This window comes from Diaporthe amygdali (assembly GCF_026229845.1).
Source record: "Diaporthe amygdali strain CAA958 chromosome Unknown NODE_12_length_1037015_cov_66_201586, whole genome shotgun sequence".
NCBI classification, from domain to species: domain Eukaryota; kingdom Fungi; phylum Ascomycota; class Sordariomycetes; order Diaporthales; family Diaporthaceae; genus Diaporthe; species Diaporthe amygdali.
In genome coordinates this window covers 863,920-881,984 of record NW_026517032.1, presented here as the reverse complement: position 1 = coordinate 881,984, position 18,065 = coordinate 863,920, and the positions used below count along the sequence as shown (strand labels likewise).

General features: G+C 55.0%; 7 protein-coding genes across 7 annotated transcripts; 2 read left to right on the top strand and 5 right to left on the bottom strand.

The window, feature by feature from the left end:
* Nucleotides 1-240: 240 nt before the first annotated feature.
* On the bottom strand, nucleotides 241-1,734 carry J7T55_001978 (uncharacterized protein; the record flags this gene model as incomplete). Its single annotated transcript, XM_053142896.1, has 2 exons — nucleotides 241-1,360; nucleotides 1,628-1,734. 2 exons carry the CDS (start codon nucleotides 1,732-1,734, stop codon nucleotides 241-243), a joined length of 1,227 nt encoding a protein of 408 aa, XP_052994430.1.
* An 824-nt stretch (nucleotides 1,735-2,558) lies between these two features.
* J7T55_001977 (uncharacterized protein) lies at nucleotides 2,559-3,073 on the top strand (the record flags this gene model as incomplete). The annotated part of the gene is made up of 2 exons (XM_053142895.1): nucleotides 2,559-2,732; nucleotides 2,801-3,073. The coding sequence occupies 2 exons, from the start codon at nucleotides 2,559-2,561 to the stop codon at nucleotides 3,071-3,073; spliced, it is 447 nt and encodes a 148-aa protein (XP_052994429.1).
* A 3,031-nt stretch (nucleotides 3,074-6,104) lies between these two features.
* J7T55_001976 (importin beta-2) lies at nucleotides 6,105-9,066 on the top strand (the record flags this gene model as incomplete). The annotated part of the gene is made up of 3 exons (XM_053142894.1): nucleotides 6,105-6,206; nucleotides 6,290-8,908; nucleotides 8,965-9,066. 3 exons carry the CDS (start codon nucleotides 6,105-6,107, stop codon nucleotides 9,064-9,066), a joined length of 2,823 nt encoding a protein of 940 aa, XP_052994428.1.
* A 1,068-nt stretch (nucleotides 9,067-10,134) lies between these two features.
* Nucleotides 10,135-10,974, bottom strand: J7T55_001975 (flx ordb monooxygenase oxidase; the record flags this gene model as incomplete). The annotated part of the gene is made up of 1 exon (XM_053142893.1): nucleotides 10,135-10,974. One exon carries the CDS (start codon nucleotides 10,972-10,974, stop codon nucleotides 10,135-10,137), a length of 840 nt encoding a protein of 279 aa, XP_052994427.1.
* A 793-nt stretch (nucleotides 10,975-11,767) lies between these two features.
* On the bottom strand, nucleotides 11,768-12,538 carry J7T55_001974 (uncharacterized protein; the record flags this gene model as incomplete). Its single annotated transcript, XM_053142892.1, has 1 exon — nucleotides 11,768-12,538. The coding sequence occupies one exon, from the start codon at nucleotides 12,536-12,538 to the stop codon at nucleotides 11,768-11,770; it is 771 nt and encodes a 256-aa protein (XP_052994426.1).
* Nucleotides 12,539-13,058: 520 nt separating this feature from the next.
* Nucleotides 13,059-13,743, bottom strand: J7T55_001973 (nitroreductase family protein; the record flags this gene model as incomplete). Its single annotated transcript, XM_053142891.1, has 2 exons — nucleotides 13,059-13,376; nucleotides 13,459-13,743. The coding sequence occupies 2 exons, from the start codon at nucleotides 13,741-13,743 to the stop codon at nucleotides 13,059-13,061; spliced, it is 603 nt and encodes a 200-aa protein (XP_052994425.1).
* Nucleotides 13,744-15,587: 1,844 nt separating this feature from the next.
* On the bottom strand, nucleotides 15,588-17,462 carry J7T55_001972 (fad binding domain-containing protein; the record flags this gene model as incomplete). The annotated part of the gene is made up of 1 exon (XM_053142890.1): nucleotides 15,588-17,462. The coding sequence occupies one exon, from the start codon at nucleotides 17,460-17,462 to the stop codon at nucleotides 15,588-15,590; it is 1,875 nt and encodes a 624-aa protein (XP_052994424.1).
* Between the last annotated feature and the right edge of the window lie 603 nt (nucleotides 17,463-18,065).

Genomic DNA, 18,065 nt, shown 5'->3' with positions numbered 1-18,065 from the left:
AGTATTTGAACAAGCTTGATATCGATAACATCCCGCGGTGTTCATTCATAGTAGTGACTGTCACGAGGACTTCCCTCATTTCTCTTCGCGTCGTCCAACGCCTTGTATGGGATAATTTTGACGAGTTTTGTAGTGAGTTCCATTTCAAAGACCTCTATAGGCCATGAGAGACCCGTTGGGCCTTGTAGTCTTCTTCATCCGAAGGAAAAGCCGCAGTGACAGTGGCTCACCCTCAGCACTCTAAGCAGCTGGCTTGCGGGCCACCCAGGAGGACGCGTGGTAGACGGTCTGTAGCATTGACTTGGGGTCCTGGATGTAGGGAGCCCGGATATTTGTCTCCCAGGACTCGACGCTGAAGCCAACCTTCTCAACCAGCGCCCTCACCTCGTCGTCAGACAGCTCGAAGTTGCCAGGGTCCGCTATGCCTGTCGAGTTGTTGGGGTCGTGCTCTCCGTCACCATCATCATCGTGACCGTGGTTACCTGGGGCTCTATCCTCGAAGTGCCAGAGAAGAGGGCCGATATTGACCAGGATACCGCCAGGCTTGAGGCAGTGGAAGATGGTATTGAGGTAACGTATCAGGTTTGGTGCTGTGTCGAGGAAGAAGACGGTGGCCACGGCGTCGTATTGGGCACTATGGTCGTCGTCACCATACAGACAGAGGAAATCTGACGCGCACATAGACATCGCACCTACGCCTTCCGTGTTCGCGAGAACAGTCGCAGGGTGAATGTCTGGGATCTTGTAACTCGTGAGATGACGGTCTCTGGTAAGATGATTGGAGAAGGTGTGGATCCAGGGGAATATCTTGTGCTGTCCCGCTTCGCGACAATTGTTTAGTATATAGGAAGATGCCAGCAGCTGATGGTAAGAGATCTCGTTGCCTTCGGTCTCGCAGCCTTCCAGGCACAGATCGAGGACTAGCCGGCCAAGACCAGCCCCAGGGACGAGGACATTCAGGTGTTGGATCTCGGGGTGCCTCCTTCGCTCGGCAGCCAGGGCTCGCTTGACAGGGCCATAGCAGGCCTCTCTCTCCTCTGCTCCCTCTGCAGACCAGTCGCGGTAGAATTGACGGATGGTGCTTCTGGACTTGTCAATGTCTCCGTATTTTGCGACCCCGACCCATTCCTCTGGCATGGTGGGGAAATCGCCCTCTGACGACGTTTCCTTCACGGCTAAGCTCTTCAGGCCGTGCTTGACAATGCCCCTGGCAAGCTCGGCGTTGGAGTCGATAGCCTCGTCGACCTTGTCAAGGGTCTCAAGGTAGTTGAAGGGCGGAGCAGCCAACATTTTCCAGTGAGCCTCTGGGAGCGCGTAGAATGACTGGCGACGCAGGTGTGTGCAGTTGAAGTGAGCCACCCTGCCATATTGTCTGGGAGAGTGTGAGCTTGCAAATTTGTTGGGTTGAGAAGCAAATCAAGATACCGCAGAAAAAGTCGAAAATAAATACAGTAAGACTTTCAGACAGACAGAGGAACACCTGCGCACATGACAAAAGACAGTTGCGATACAATTTGGATTCGGTACAAGCCAATGTCAGTTCTCTACATAGAAAAACTGCAGATTGTGTGGTGGGCCAAGCGAAAAGAAGCTCAATACCAAATGGGTGACAGTGAGGGGCACTCACAGAAAAGAGTCAAGGGCGCAGAAGATGACTCTTGCCTCCTCCTCATCAGAGACCGTTTCCTCCAGACCTTGCCAGTCACGCTCCTCTGAAGGCGCTGAGTCGACCATGGTGCCTGTCTCTAGCGTGCTCACAACCATGTGGTGAGGTTGTAAAGTCTATTGGTGCTGCAATGGGCGAGTCGTGGTCGAAGTCTTCTCAAGCCCGAGTCTGGGTCGTGCTCAAGGTGCTTAGCTGTGGTAAAGTAGCTCCGACAGCGAAACCGGCGACAGAAAGAATGCAGGCCTGGTCGGTCACGGTGCACTCGGGTGTCTGCTGATGAGATGCATTTTGAAGGAGAGGGGCAATCGAGAATGTAAGACAAGGAGGACACCCAGGGGAAGAAGGGCGAAGAAGAGAAGAGAAAAGTGAGAGGGTCTACGTCAGCACAGAAGTAGACATGTTCGCGTTGTTGTGGTCTTTCTAATCTGCTTGTTGTTTTCCATCAGTGACGATTTCCCTAGTGCCCCAGGTGCGCATGCATCGGCATCTTGCAGCTCAAGCCCAGCTGGCTTGCTTGAACACTAGGGGACGGAGAGCTGGGGAAAGCGGGCTACGTCCACTGAGAGCCCCTATGGACCAGGGGTAGCTTGCAGGCCCAAGAGCTCACCCAGAAGCTACCAACACACCTAGGTAGGCAGGGAGGAGAGAATACTGCAGCTTCCAACCTGCATCTCGACTCCGATCTTAAACCTTGACCCAGCCAAGAAGAATTGTGCCGAGATCATCGCCTTGGCTGCTGTACACCTCACGCAACCTTATTGACTAGCAGGGTGGCTTTCGGCATATCAAGCCTCGAGATTCGAGGCTGTCAGGTTTTTGCGATCTGCCGTGTGGTCTTGCTTTCTCATCACCTGCAAGCCAACCAATCCCCCAAACCGAAGCGGCATTGACGATGGCGACGGAGACCTTCCAGCTTTCATTTCCCTTGCCTCGGTCCCTTGAGGCCCGGGTCTATGTCCGCTTGATCATCCAGGCCAAGTCCATCATGATCTTCCTGACCACCGCAGCGGCAGACGAGCTTGGGACACCACCTCCTATGGGCTCCTTTGTCTATGCCCTGCCTGATGTGAGTCGGTTCCTTTTGCTGTACAATCAGGCCACCGAAGACAGTGCTGATTTGAGATCGTTCGTTAGAAGCTCAACCCGGGCCAGCCACTCTCGACCCCGCTGTATACAGCTGGGTCATCAGAGGACTTCACCACGCGGTTGGCGAGGCTGATCGCAAAAAAGGCCCAGCTGCCCGTCTATGTCGCGAACTCGATGAGCTTTTCTAGCACCGGCCTGGGCGGGACGGTCGAGGAGGAAATGGAGGCGTTCAGGAGAGTCGTGGAGGTGGTCACCGTGAAGCTTCAGGACGTACTCGGCATCACCACCGGCGTGTCTGCCATGTCTGTCAGCAGCTCATGAGCCATTTCCCTGCCAGCCTGCCCAACTTCGAGCCATCCAGACACCACAGCGTCCACTACCAGCGTGTACACTGGTAGGAAGGAGGCGATACGGCTTGGCAGGAAATAGACCAAAACGTTCTATCGCTGACGAGGACTACATCGTAGATCTGGCAGGAAAGTGGAGCCAGAGCCGGCTTGTGCTACCTTCATTCGGCAAGCTCGACCCAGACACCTGCCACAGTGACACTTCCCGCTTGTCGATGGAGAGCCAACGCACCTGGCCGGGTGGCACAGATGAGACCTGTGGACCCAGATCTCACTACAAGGGGGAACAGAGCATCAGACGTGCAAAGTCTTCCCGGTACAATGGACAAAGCTCTATCGCAGGCCTCCTACGAGCCTACGCTAGTATGGAAATGAAGCTGTTTGCCTGGGCATACAAGAGTACACTCTTTGCCTTTTCTAAGAGGACCTTTGTGCGGCTACATGTCTGAGGCACGCATCTGTGTTGAAAATGATCGACCGTACGCAGGCTTCGGATCTGCAGTTTATCACGTCAAACTCACGTCAAATGCGAGTGGCCGAGACTTTACTTTATGGAGATTCCTTTCGATGGATCGAGCCTACCTTTGACAATTTTGCTTTAATGTGTCGTGCTAGAAAATGAGCTAGCTAAGGAAACATATGAGCACATGTGCGACCTTATTTGCATGGGGTGCTATAATCCTCTATCCCACACGGCATACGATGTTATCTGCAGCAAGTTGTGAAGACGAAGTGGCTCAGGTCATGTACTGACCGGTGAGATCCCTGTGGGCGTTCTACATTGGAATACGCAGTTGAATAACAGGGTACTGAGCGGGAGACCGCTTCACGGGCCAGGATTTCAGCGTCTGACATCCACGTGCAGGCCCGGCGGTGAATTCACACAAGCAGCAGTCCTGCATCCGATATGGAGCTTGATAACTGCTATGAGAAGCAGCACAGAGTGCATTCGTTCACGTGCGTTGGACGGTTGGCTGCCGACCTATTTCCTTCCGTCTAGCCCCATGTTCTCCAATGCGTTGCGAAACTACGCTGAAGGCTGGTCGGCTGAATGAAGAGGAAGAAGGAAACAAAAGTAAACAGAAGGAGAACCACCGCTGGAGTGCACAGCAACGCGGTGGGTGACATTGTTCAGGTGGCCGGCCTGTCTCAGCCGAGCCGCACTGCTGACCGGTCTCCTCAGCCCCAGGCCACGGGCGACAGGAACACGGGTAACTAGACCAGTGGATTCGGCCGTCAGGATGAGTCCCGGCCCTATCGCCGCTCAATCGCCGGCATGACCCCCAATTCGATTTGCAGGCGGCCGGAACGACCACGAGCAAGCGTCGATGGTCGGCAGTGAAAGAGTGGGAACCTCGAGAAAGAGGCAGACCAGGGGCAGTTTCCGCCCGGATTCTGCAGAGCAGCAACAGCCCGCTTGCTGCTGGGCTTCAGTACATGCGGGCTACGATTGCTAGGTCACACACAGGTGGCACGACCTTATGGCTGCTGGGCTCGTGAACCCTGTCCACGACGTCCCCTCCGTGCGACCACACGACAGCTGGTTCTCAACAGAAGAAGCCCGGCAAACCAGGGAACAGAGTGCCGTGCCGCTGCTCACAGGAGGACGGTGCATGGCCGTTGAAATGCTACGTCAGGCCGGTGGAGGACGGCTGGATTCGAGTGTATTCCGATCCGCAGCGATCGCTCTGCCAAAGTCGCCCAGGTCTGAGGCAGGGAGGAATAGACTTGCAGGTGGTGCTGATAAGCAATTCACTGGCTGTACAGACAGACGTCACTCTGTAACAACCACTCCTCTGGGATTGACTATGGGCTGGAATGGGGCCCAGGGGCTTGAAGGGGCTGGCCGGGCCATCTTCTGGTCGGAGCGGGATGTCTGGACGTGGGCATCAAACCCTGCGGAGCCCCCAAGACAAGACAAGACAAGATTAGACAGCGAAACGTGAGGGAAGCGGGACAGCTCTCTAAGCGAAGGAGAAGAGGCGAAAGGCGAGAGAGAGAAGGGCTGGTAAGGTTTGAATTGCCGCTTGCAACGCACGCACACCCACACCGCATACAGACACGCAACCACAGGACCACAGGACAGGAAGAGGGGGAGGGAGGGATAGGATCAGTTCTGTGTGTCTGCTTGTCTTATCGATAAGGCTGGGCCAAATCGACCCACTTAGAATTCTTTGCCCTCCAACAATAAGTCCATTCCAAAAGATTGCAAGGTTCCAAAGTTTGCAGCATGTCGCGAGTAGAGAAAAGAAGAAGAAAAATTAGTAGCACAGGGACTTTGCCGACCGTGAACTCCATTCAGGGCCGGCAGGTCTGTCATCCGCTAACCAGAGGCCACCGGGCCCCTTCTAAACTTGGATGCTGACTGGAACCAAACCCTGGAGGGAACGAGGTACCGTGGGCCAGCAAGAACTCTGTACTGTACTGTATGTACCTAAGATCCTGGCAGTCTCCATGCACCCATGCCAAACCCACAAGCATCTCCAAGCTCAGAGTAGAAAGATACAAAGCGAACGATTCCGACCTATGCAAATTTATCTGCACAGCCATTCCCATCTGATGAACTAGATGCAAAGGTTGTCAGCTGCTCCTAATTGTATTTTTTGTTGTTAGTTTACCTTCTTCCCATATACTTGGGTGCTGTGACCCAGCTGTCTCTCTTGAATGAACTTGAATGAACAGGCTGTGCCTTCTGGTGCCGCAAGAAGCTGCAGGTGGTCCCTCAGACCCGTGATCCACTAACAAGACAAACCTTACCCCACCACCGCAACCACCACCACTCCCACTCCCACTACCGCTACCATTCCTCCACGGCAGACTTGATGCGCTCCTAGCGACAGCCCACCCCGTTCCAGTCGCTTGCCCTTTCCTCTACCAACCCAGCACCCTCGACAGCCCTTCCCACCACCGACAAAAAGACGAGAGAGCCTGCGTTCCTCACTATCTAGCCGACTACCACCAGCTAGCTGTCCTGGAGGAGGTGCCCGCTGAACACCGCCTTCACCATGGCGTGGCAACCTTCCCCAGAGTCTCTTCAGACTCTGGCCGTTTACCTCAAGGACTCCCTCAGCGGCTTCGACAAGAATGCTCAAAAGAAGGCTGAGCTTGTAAGTCGCCTGTTTCTTCCTAGTCGAGCCTGGGTTGGCGCGAATCCGAGAGAGAAGAGCAGCCTTGCTGACCGAGTCCTCAGATGCTGTCACAAGCTAGGAACTCCCCCGACTTCAACAACTACCTCGCCTACATCTTCTCGAGCTCCCAGCTGCCTCCGGGCCTCAACTTCAGTCCCGAAGACTACAGCCTCGTCCGCTCCGCTGCGGCGGTAATGCTGAAGAACAATGTCAAGCTCCACTTCAAGCAGATCGAGGAGTCCTCGTTGAGCCTGATCAAGATGGCTGTCCCCATGGGCATCCAGGACAAAGCCCCGCAGATCCGTAGCTATGCTGGAAACATCGCCACGGAACTCATCAACCGAGTTGGCATCTACGGCTGGCCCGAATTCCTGCCCGAGCTGCTGAAGTTGATCGGGAATGAGTCTGGTCAGGTTTCTCCCGAAGGCCAGGAGGGCGCCATGGCTGCGATGGCCAAGATCTGTGAAGACAATGCGAAAATGCTGCAGCGCGAACAGAACGGCCAGCGGCCGCTCAATTACCTGTTGCCAAAGTTTATCGAGGCAACCAAAAGCCCTTTGCCGAAAGTGCGCGCTCAGGCGCTCACTGCTATCAACGTTTTCACGCCGCGCAAGTCACAGGCTATGCTCAACTGCATAGATGACCTTCTTCAGCACTTGTTTGTGCTGGCCAATGACTCCAGCGAGGATGTGCGCCGCCAAGTCTGCCGTTGCTTCGTGCAGCTGGTCGATACTAGGCCCGACAAGCTTGTACCTCATATCAGTGGATTGGTGGACTATATTATCACGCAGCAGAAGAGCGACGAGGAAGAGCTAGCCTGTGAAGCTGCCGAATTCTGGCTTGCAGTCGGCGAACACGAAAATCTGTGGCAGGCTTTGGGCCCTTACATCCAGAAGATCATCCCTGTACTTTTGGAATCCATGGTCTACAGTGGTGAAGACATCGCTTTGTTGGGCGGCGCATCAGATGACGAGGATGAGGAGGACCGTGCTGAGGATATCAAGCCCCAATTTGCGCAGGGCAAGTCAGCACGCAAGGCCGGCGCCCAGCAATCCGCCGATCAGGCGGAAAACGGCAATGCGTATCAGAAGCTCGCCAGCATGGACGATGACCTCGAGGAGGGCGAGATTGACGACCTCGACGAGGACGGCGATGAGAATCCCGACGAGAGGTGGACACTGCGCAAGTGCTCCGCAGCCGCCCTGGACGTGTTTGCCCGCGACTTCAGAGACCCGGTTTTCGAATGCATCCTCCCGTATCTGACGACACACTTGAAGCATGAAGAATGGCCGCGCCGCGAGGCCGCAGTTCTCGCCCTCGGAGCGGTTGCGGAGGGGTGCATCACAGTCGTCACGCCCCATCTGCCAGACCTGGTGACATACCTTATCTCACTTCTGAATGACCAAGAACCTGTTGTCAGGCAAATCACATGTTGGACGCTTGGTCGTTACTCGTCGTGGGCTGCTAACCTCAAGGACCCTGCTCAAATCCAGTCCTATTTTGTGCCCATGATGGAAGGCATACTGCACAAGATGCTTGACCCAAACAAGAAGGTGCAAGAGGCCGGTGCCTCTGCTATGGCCAATCTGGAGGAAAAGGCCGGCAAAGTCCTAGAGCCATACACGGGACCAATCATCCAGCAATACATCCGGTGCTTTGCCAAATACAAGGACAAGAATATGTACATTCTCTACGACTGCGTACAAACGCTCGCTGAGAACGTCGGTCCTGTCTTGGCACTGCCCCAGCATGCTGGTCAGCTAATGCCTGCGCTGATTGACCGATGGCAGAAGGTGGCGGACGAGTCGCGAGAGATTTTCCCACTCCTCGAGTGCTTCTCATATGTCGCTATGGCTATGAGAGATGAGTTCGCTCCCTACGCGCATCCCATTTTCAGACGCTGTGTGACTATCATCCACCAGAATCTCGAACAGACAATGGCAGCAAAGACCAACAACAACTTTGACCAGCCAGACAAGGACTTCTTGGTTACGAGTCTTGACCTTCTCAGTGCCATCATCCAATGCCTTGAGGACGACAAGGCGCAACAGTTGGTCAAGGATGCGCAGCCAGCGTTCTTTGAACTACTAAACCTCTGCATGGGTGATCCTGCAGATGAAGTTCGCCAGTCAGCATACGCCCTCCTTGGCGACTGCGCCAAATACGTCTACCCTCAACTCCAAGCCCACCTACCGTCAATATTCCCCATCCTATTACGCCAGCTCGACTTCGACAACATTGTTGATGAGGAGATCGATGGCTACTTCAGCGTTATCAACAATGCTTGCTGGAGTGCCGGTGAGATCGCCATCCAACACGGTAAGGGCATGGCGCCGTTCGTGTCTGACCTCATGGAGCGCCTGGTGCAGATCATGGCGAACCCAACAATCCCAATCAGTGTGAACGAGAACGCCGCCATTGCTCTAGGAAGGCTAGGTCTGCAGAACGCGGAGGCTTTGGCACCCCAACTCCAAACATTTGCGGACGAGTTCCTGAGTGCTATGGTCGAGCTAGACTGCACCGACGAGAAAGCCAGTGCCCTCAAGGGGTTCACCATGATTGTTGCACAGAACCCGCAGGCCATGGAGAAGAGTCTGCTTTCCTACTTTATGTGCATCGCACGGTACAACACCCGACCACCAAGTGACATTAACAAGGAGCTGCACGAGCTATTCCAGAATGTAAGCTGCCAGCATACGCACATCTATAAGACTCATTGTACTGACTTGATTTGTAGATTGTCAACGTGTACAGACAGATGATTCCTCAGTTCGACCAATTTATCAGCCAGATGCCAGCCGAGGAGAAGGGAGCTTTGAAGACCAAGTTCGGGCTTTGATCTTGCGTCCTGACTGGATGAAGCTTGACAGAATCATAACGAGACTATATTATGAACCAAATGAGAGCAATTGGCTACTATGATCATGCTGGAGACCGAATGCCGGTGTCACATGTCTTGCTGAGTCGAGAAAGTCTCGGGTTGACAAGAAGGTCGCTGTGATATGAGAGTGGTCGGGTGATTACCTTCGCGCTCACAAAAGGCGATGGCACATCTCGATGAAGGGGAGGGTGGACGTGGTGGGACAACGGGATAATGGCCAGAAATGGAAGATGCGGGGGGCACGACGAATTACAGATACGAATTTGACGGATGGCGTGTCAACGACGCAAAGACTTGACGCGGAATGAAGCCCCAGACCATCCACCAGAGGGCTTTAGCCATCCATGGGTGGCCGAAACAGGATGATGAATGGATGTGCTGCTACTTACTTTGGGGAGGCCGGTCGGCCGTTTGCCAGTGGGGGAGGGCGTAGTACCGCCCTGATTGTTTATCGTGTCAAGCAAGGCGCTTGTCTGGGTAGGTGGGAGCGGTGGATGTGGGTGGAGCGGCCGCGAGTCCTTCACAGTACGGCGAACAATTTGTGTCCCTGTGACAACGGGTTGGCGGTTGACAATGCCAGAAAAAAAAACCTTTTAGATAGTCTCGTAGATAGATACCGGTGATACACATCATCCTCAACAGCATCTGCCAGTTACTTGCTTAGTAGTAGCTAAATGGGAGTCAAGAGATCGTGTGGGTCTCATTAGATACATAAAGTCGGAGGTGAGCCACGGTCTGCCTCGTAGATTTCTTCATGAACTTACAGTAGCACTGCGTCATAGTCAGCCTGCAGTACTTCTCATATTATCATGGAGATCTATGGAGGTCATTGGATAAGCATCTATTCTGTGTTAGCCTGTCCCATAGAAGATCATCGTATGGGAAGCGCGCTAAGGCAAATTGGTGAGTTAAGATCATTAATCTAATACTGGTATATCAGTCATACGGTTTCTAAGCCTTCGCAATACACCATTAACACACAACCCATTCTACCCCCAGCGAACACTTCTCAACCCTCCCAGGCTCTCAAAACAGCCATGGATGCAACCACGGGATGAAGCTACATAGGAGGTTTCTAAACAGCATGTAAGGAGCGGACCACTCGATCTTCGCATTGCCGCGCGACAAGACGCTGACGCTCTCGCCAGCCCACTGCCCAGCGCCCTCCTCGGCGCACTGCACCATGCCGCCCGCGACGTCCAGGAAGCTGACAAACGTCTGCGACGTCTCGGTGCTCAGCACGTGGCCGCGGCGGACATCCTTGGCGATGCCGCCCGGCTTGACGAACACGGCGTCGACCCAGTCTGCGCGGTCTCGCAGGTACCGCTCCGCCGCGATCAGGTCCGTGTACACCCACCAGTTAGCCGTGTAGAGCACCCGCCGCACCGCCCAGGGGATCTCGCGGCAGAGGCGTGCCTCGTCCGTCTCGGCTGAGGAGAGCATCACTAGTAGGGGGAGCTTCGTCTCCGTCGCCGTCCCGTCGGCTTTCTCGCCCGAAATCCGCTGTTGTTGCTGCTGCTGTTCTGTGCGCAGGGCGTCCAGCGCCGCCACGACGGCCTCGGCCTGGTCGCGCGCGATGCGCAGGTGCGGCTCGTTGTCCGGTTTGGCCACGCACAGGAATACGGCCTTCGTGCCGCGGATGCAGTCCGTCAGGAGCGGAATATCTGATACGTTGCCCTCGAATACCTGTAGCTTGGAGGCCTGTTGCTGCCGCGCCGTGATGTCTGGGTACATGCGCTCGAGCTTGGCCCTCGATCGCACCAGGCAGTTGACAGGTACGTCGGGCCGCTCTGAGGCGAGGACCTGGAGGATTGAGCCGCCTGTTTGGCCTGTTGCGCCGAGGATGGCGTAGGTTGCTGGAGGCATCGTTGTGAAAATGAATGGGAGTTTTCTTCCTGCGTATTGAGATGGTGCTTCTGCTGCTGGTTCAAGGTGTAAGAGGTCCCACAGAGTCGATATTGTACCGTATTACAGTTCACGATAGAGATATGCTTTCGAATCAATTTTAATCCAAGGACAAGGGCAGACTCGAGCACATATATACTTGCCCCATTCGGTTTTCAAAAAGGGCTAAACAGGTGAGTTCCGTCCCGATCCACCGCGGCGACTTAGACAACCCGAGGAGCGAACAAACCTTAAAGCATCGGGTCCGTGTTGCATTGTGTCCGTGATTAGCCCGATCAGAATGTCTGTATCTCGGAGTGACACCTTGTGCCTTTTGCGTTATGCGTATCTTGTGGGAGGCATCAGATCAGTCGTAGACGTCACGCCGCAGGGTCTCAACGGGCCGTACTACGTACGCGGCTGTAAGCTCAAGCCTCCCGCCCGTGGGAGCGGGTAATCAAGGTGTCACTTGACCTCCTCGGGCATTTGCAGTTTTTGGCGAGTCTTTCTCTCCCAAAATGAACGTGGAAATGTTGTAGTGGGGGCTAGTGGGTTTCTCATGATTTTCCCCCCTGATCTCGGACGGTTCTTAAAGTAGATGTCCGAAACCATCCGCAATGTCTTAGTGTGCGATTCGCATATCAACATCATGACAACACTCTTGGATAGCATCATCGGCGCATAAGACAGATCTTTACGCTGAACTTTTAAAGATTAATTTCGATGCTGTGCAGAAAGACATGATATCGTACCTTGGTACGGTGAAGATGTCTACCTACAGCTTCGCCACAACCTTCTGCTCAGCTGCCTCCTCGGCTTCGTCCCGTAGTTTCGCCGCCTCAACTGCCTCGAACTCTTCCCACTGACAACAATACATCCAGATTTTGATCGGGTAACCCTCAGAAGATCCACCGTAAACATATGTCTCCCCTTTCGCATTACCGCCAGCACTCATCCAGTTCGCCCCGTGAATCAGCACACCCGTCCTCCGCGCCTCCTCGTCAGGGACAACGCCATCACCATCATCCTCACAATCCATGTCCTCATCCTCATCATACACGGCCTCCTCATAGACACGAGGAAGCCTCTCTCCGTACAAAAACTCCTCAATGCCCCTGACGAGATCCCCCTTGGTGACACCACCGTCGTTCCGAAGCGTGAAGCTGGGCTCAACATCGGGCAGGCAGCACGGGCACATGGCGGCTTCTTGCTGCCGGAACAGCGTGACGGCGAAGGCCTTGCAGGGCGGCGACGTCAGCTTCTCCGCGATGGCGGCGTCGGCCGTGACTTTCTCGCCCAGGCGCGCGAAGACGCCGCGCCAGTAGGCCTGGAAGGCACCCGGCGAGGCGGCGTCGAAGGCTGGGCTGGAGGGAAAGGCGTCGCGCGCGGCCTTGAGGACCTCGTCGATTACCTCGTGCCACTTCTCGACCATTTGTGTGTCTGAGTCGGCATCTGAGTCTGGAGTAGGGGCCATTGTGGCGTCTTGCTCGCGCTCGTCCGGTTTTGTTCGGTCCGCGAGGACCACGGCTGAGTCTTGAGAGTTCATGATGGATGGATGGCGTGGTATGCTGTGGGCTGGAGTACCCAGGCAGAGCCTCACATTTATAGAGCACTTTATACTCCATATTTCTTGACCTTGCGCATGTTGGTGGCGAGTTGGGTGTGCCCAGCCTGAGGCCGAAAGTCAGCCTGCGGCGCAGCACCGTGCTGCCTGTTATAGGCTGGCAACCCCTCGGCGGCCCCATGCATCTCTTTGGCCTCACTAGGCTCCTGCAGCGCGCGCATATATGCAGCCACTGCGGTGAGCCTCATCAGAGTAAGACGCCAAGTCACCGGCAAGACGACTCCTCTTCACTGACTGGTTGATTTGAACTTGCTTCGTAATGTATTGGAAATATTTGGTATATGTAGTCAACCTCTCCGCGCCGTGCAATGCAAGCGACATTGACACCCAAAGACTCTACGTCTAGGCATCTAACCCCCCTCTCCTCTAGCCAGAAGAACCTCTCTCTTTCTTTCTTCTCTCATTGTCTCGTCTAAACTCTCATCTGAATTCCTCTCTCTCTCTAAGCACCAAAGGCCTTGAACTTGGTCTCGATGGGCGCGTACGTCTTCTCGCCGGCGGCGCCGGTCTTGCCGCCAAAGACGAGCTGGGCCTGCAGCTTCCAGCTGGCGGGGACCTTCCACTCGGCGGCGACGCGGTTGTCAATGAGGGGGTTGTAGTGCTGCAGGTTGGCGCCGAGCCCCTCGGCCTCGAGGGCCGTCCACACGGCGAACTGCAGCATGGCGTCCGAGTGGCCCGCCCACGTGGGGAAGCGGTCCGCGTACAGGGCGAACTTCTCCTGCATGCCGTTGACGACGTCCTGGTCTTCGAAGAAGAGGACCTGTTTTTCACGTTTTCGGTCAGCTAGGAGCTATAATTTGGGCGGTGGAAAGAGATGGGAATGGTTCTGGAATGTGACGTACGGATCCGGCGGCGCCCTTGAACATGGCCATCTTGCCGGCGGTGCCCTCCCACTGCTCGGCCGGGACGATGGGCTTCAGGACCTCGGTGGCGATGTCCCACAGCTTCTCATGGTCGGCGCCGAACAGGACGACGACGCGGTTGGACTGGGAGTTGAAGGAGGAGGGCACCTCCTGCAGCAGGGTCTTGACGATCTCCTGGATCTTGTCTGGCTGGATGGAGAGGTCTTTGGACAGCGGGTAGTAGGTCCTGCGGTTCTTGGCGAGCTCGATGAGTTGGGAGGCCATCTTGACAGGTGTGCTTGTGGAAAAGAGGCGGGCTGGTGGGGTTTTCCGGTTGGTTGCGAGCAAGGTAGTAGCTGCTGCTGCTGCTAGTCTTGAGGAGGCGAGGGTAGTAGTGGTAAGAGTAGTGGAAGATAAGCTGATGGTCTTGAGAGGGGAGGAGGTAGCCCTCGTGAGGAACTTGGCTCTATTCATATTGCTGCGGCTCGTAGCTTGATGACCAACGGCTGACGAAGAGGGGTTCTAGTTTCTGGAGCTTTGGGAGGGTCCCGCTTGCATACATGCGTCGTGTATGGTCTGGTTTAGGATTGGGACTGGCATGTGCTGTGATCTACCGACAGAAGATGGGTCCGGGCCCGACAGTCCGTCTTCTTTTTATGCGCCTGCCTGCCGTTTTACCCAGGCAGAGTCAATTCGCAGGGTGTAGACACAGGAGAGTACATGGTACTGTACAGTACTTTGTCTTCATCTCCTTTGTAATGCTGCCCAGGCGTCCAGCTCTGTGACCTCGTATGCGCCATAAAATTGCGGGCGTTGAGAGTATCAAGCCTCGGACCTACGGATTTAACCCCCACCACGTCAGTCAGCTCGACGATGGTGATCACTTGTGTGGCCGTTGGATCCAAGCCTACAGTAGCTCCAGGGGGTCGGGAGTACAAGGGCGATGAGGTGATTGGCCCGCGTCGATTTCGAAGCAATTGGAAATCCACCTTTTCGGTTGCCGACGCAGATGACTAACGATTTGAAACCCAGTCCCGAAGAATAACCACCCATCATGTCGTCTTGATAGATGGCCTTTAGATTATCATGTAATCAACCGACCAACCATCCAGCCCCTCAGCCCCTCCACGGAACGACAGTCTTGTTCCGTCGAGGTGGAGCCCCGAGCCAGACCACGAATACGCGTGTGGGCCCTTCACTGTGCAATGTTCCTCGGGGATCTTTCTAGCCACTTCTGTCTCATGAGTCGTGATGGTTTTGCTCCCAACAGCTTTCACTGACGATCCTCGTCCGAACAACCTTTCCTGCGGAGAGCATCGATCGGCCGATTCGAGCCTTTTTCTGAAGGGATGGCGTACTGTCGACATGAGATCATGTCATGTGCCCACGAGCCTGCCAGCCCATGAACAGCACAGTAGCAAGATCCATACGTATCTGCTAACAATAGACAATTGCACTCCGTGCGATGAAGCATTTAAGCTTATACGCAGATCTCACACATCCCACATCGATCCTGACGGCATAATGAGAATGTGGCTTGACTCCTGTATGGATTGATCAATCAGATGGTCTTGTCCTCCCAAGACGGGATCCGCTCCAGGGTAGCTTAGCTGCAAGCCCCACCATCCCGCGCACAAAAGCTGCCAGCGGTGGTGATGACAATGGAGGGGTCGGTTACTGGATGCTAGCTGACAGGACGATCGACAAACCAGCGGGCTTTGTTGAAGTCTGTTTCATTCCCATTGAACGAGGTTGCGGAGCCTCGATAATATATACGTACGTATGTATGTTATGTGACGGGTTGAAGTATTGCAGTAAAGCAAGAAGCACATGCGTGCCTGGCAAGACAGGAGGATACAAACAAGACAGAAGCTCCTATAGAAACGCCGACGAGGTCAACCAACATCCAATGATGCGCTGCTTTTCCTCTTCCCATCCAAGTCCGTGAGGTCCTTGTCAATGATCCCATTTTGTTTCGCCGCGAATACCAAAAAAGAAAAGAAATGGCCAACACCATGAAAAATGCTTGCGCCAATGACCTGAGGATCTAGTGAATCTTTTCCCCCGTCGAGCGCCCATAATAGAGACAAGAAGGCGTGTTGCGCCGAATGCATTGTTGCCGGATCAGATTACCACGTCTCAGCGATGTACTGGCCGACCTGCTTCTTCAGGTCCCAGTACTTCTTGGCCTCGTCCCGGCCCAGGTTGCCCTTCTTCATGGCCACGTCGATGAGCGACTCCTCGACGCCCTCACCCATGCCCTTGCTGCTGCCGCAGACAAACACGCGGCCGTCGACGGCGTTGATGACGTACCACACGAGGTCGGCCTGGTTGATGACCTCTTCCTGGACATAACGGCCCTCGCCAACACGGCTCTCGACCACGCGCTTCACCTCGTCCTCGTGCACGCCCCACTCGCCACTGTAGATCTCATCCACGAGCGAGTCGCGAATGCCCTGAAGCACCCAGACCTTGTTGGCGCAATTGGCCGTCTTGAGGCGGCGCTGTACGAAGCCTCGGAAAGGCGCGATGCCCACGCCGGCCCCAATAAGGAGCATGGGCCCGTCAGACACAAACTTCTTGGCCAGTGGGTTCGCCATCAGGCCCTTGAACATGGGGACGTAGACCTGGGGGTTCTTCTCTCCCCCCGCCTCAGCGTCGATGAACTTGAGTGCCTGCCGCTGGAAGAAACCCGAGCCGACACCCGTTCTTGATCCCTTTCTCCAGTCAGCGGACTCATGAACCGTGACTGCGATTTCGATCAGACGGTGTGTCTTCCCGTCCCGGGTCTCGTACGAGTCGTGAGGGTCGTTAGACAGGGAGTAGAAGCGAGGCATCAGGGGCTGGAGGTGAGAGAGGAGCGCGTCCACAGGTGGCTTTGAGCTGGGGAACGCGTGTAGGAGCTGGGAGACCGAGACATGTGGCCCTGTCCGGAAGTCGCAGAAGGCCCCTTGGCCTTCCCCGGAGCAGAGATACATCAGGATCTTGCGCTCGTTCTCCTCGGTTGCGTGGTCGGCGAGGACGCGCAGCAGCTGCTTCGTAGGTGGGTAAGACTGGATGTCGGAGCACCAAGTCAGAAGATCACGCCGCGTCGTAACCAGCTGCCGGGCCTGGTCATCACCCCATACCGTGGGCCAACGTCCCTTGGTAGTCCGCAGCATGACAGGCTTGTCACGCAGGAATCTTGGCACCATAAGGGTTTCGAGGATCTCGTCGACGTCGGCCTCGTCATTTGGCGCGGATATACCAATGGCTCCTCCGACCTTGAAGTCGACACCCTCTTCATCTGGGTAGTTGGTAATGTCGATATCAAAGTGAAACGTCCTCTTCTCGGCACCTTCCCGTGTCAGCTCACGGGCTTTATGTATGCGAGCTGGGAACACATGGTGTGGGGGATGGGGCTGAACGAATCTCGGAGGCTGGATGGTGGTGTCGAGATCTTCGAGGGAAAGTTGCTGCAGGGTCTTCTGGGTGCTTTGTACCAGAGCATCGCTGACTGTGTCGCTGCTCTCAGTGCCATGAGATGCAGCTGTAGGAGTAGGTGACGGTATGTCAGACGGTCGTCGCAGTGGCTCCAGGAAGGCTGTTTGCTCTGGCGGGTCGATAACATTGGTCAATGTGGTTGGGATCTCGTCGATCTTCAGACAAAGCGATCGGAAGGCGTCGTTGTCTGGGTGCTGGACTTTTTCGTACTTGACCCCTGTCTTCTTTGCGCCGACATTCATGCAGCAGCCCCCACCACAACATCTTGCAGCCAGCTGAGCAGTCGATTCTCCTGTAATGCGCTGGACATCTGCGGCGCTCTGGGCAATGAGACGCGTAGAGGCGCGTCTGCGTCGATTCTCGGTGGTAGGATTTGTCTCGTCTATATCTTGTTCCTCTGCTGATTGCTCAGAGAAAGTAAGGGAAGGGGCAATTGAGGGGGCCTTGGGGCCGGTAGGCTCCTCAGGCGCACAGCATTTAGTGGCCTCGGCCAAGACACGGGCAGTCTGAGTGTGCATCATGTTGGCTGGTGGAGAGGTTGGGACTGTGGTAGCCGGTGGGTTCAAAGAGAGCCCACTGTTGACAGGGCAGAAGAGGCGTCTGTGGGGAGGATAGGATTGACGTATGAATGAGGAAATCCGCGGGGGAGATGGTGGTGGTGATGTATATTGAATACTAGTTTGCTGGATGCATAACCGTCCTTGTGAAGAGGCAACCTTGAAGATATCAGACGGTCGAGCCACGGTCACTATGATCTGGCTATGCAGTGAATTGAAGGAGATTTGACGATTGTGGGTGTTGTACCGTGGATTGGTCAGGCCCAAGATGATTTGAGATGGTGAGAAATCAAGGTAGGTGGTCGACTGCTTAGGTTCGCAGAAGATGCAGCACAGTATGACACAACAAGAACAGTCCACAAGCAGGAAAAAAGTAGTTGCTTGGTCAGAAATTGGACTGGACTGGACTAGTAGTAGTAGTCGTAGTAGTAGATGATGAGATGATGGTGAATTGTTGGTGACCCGAGGTTGGGGAGTGGACGGCGCGCACCTTTTGGTTTCTTTCAGTCGCCCAGGGCTAGGGTGGCTTATCAGATCGCGTCCCCGAGTCGCCCCATGTCCATGATG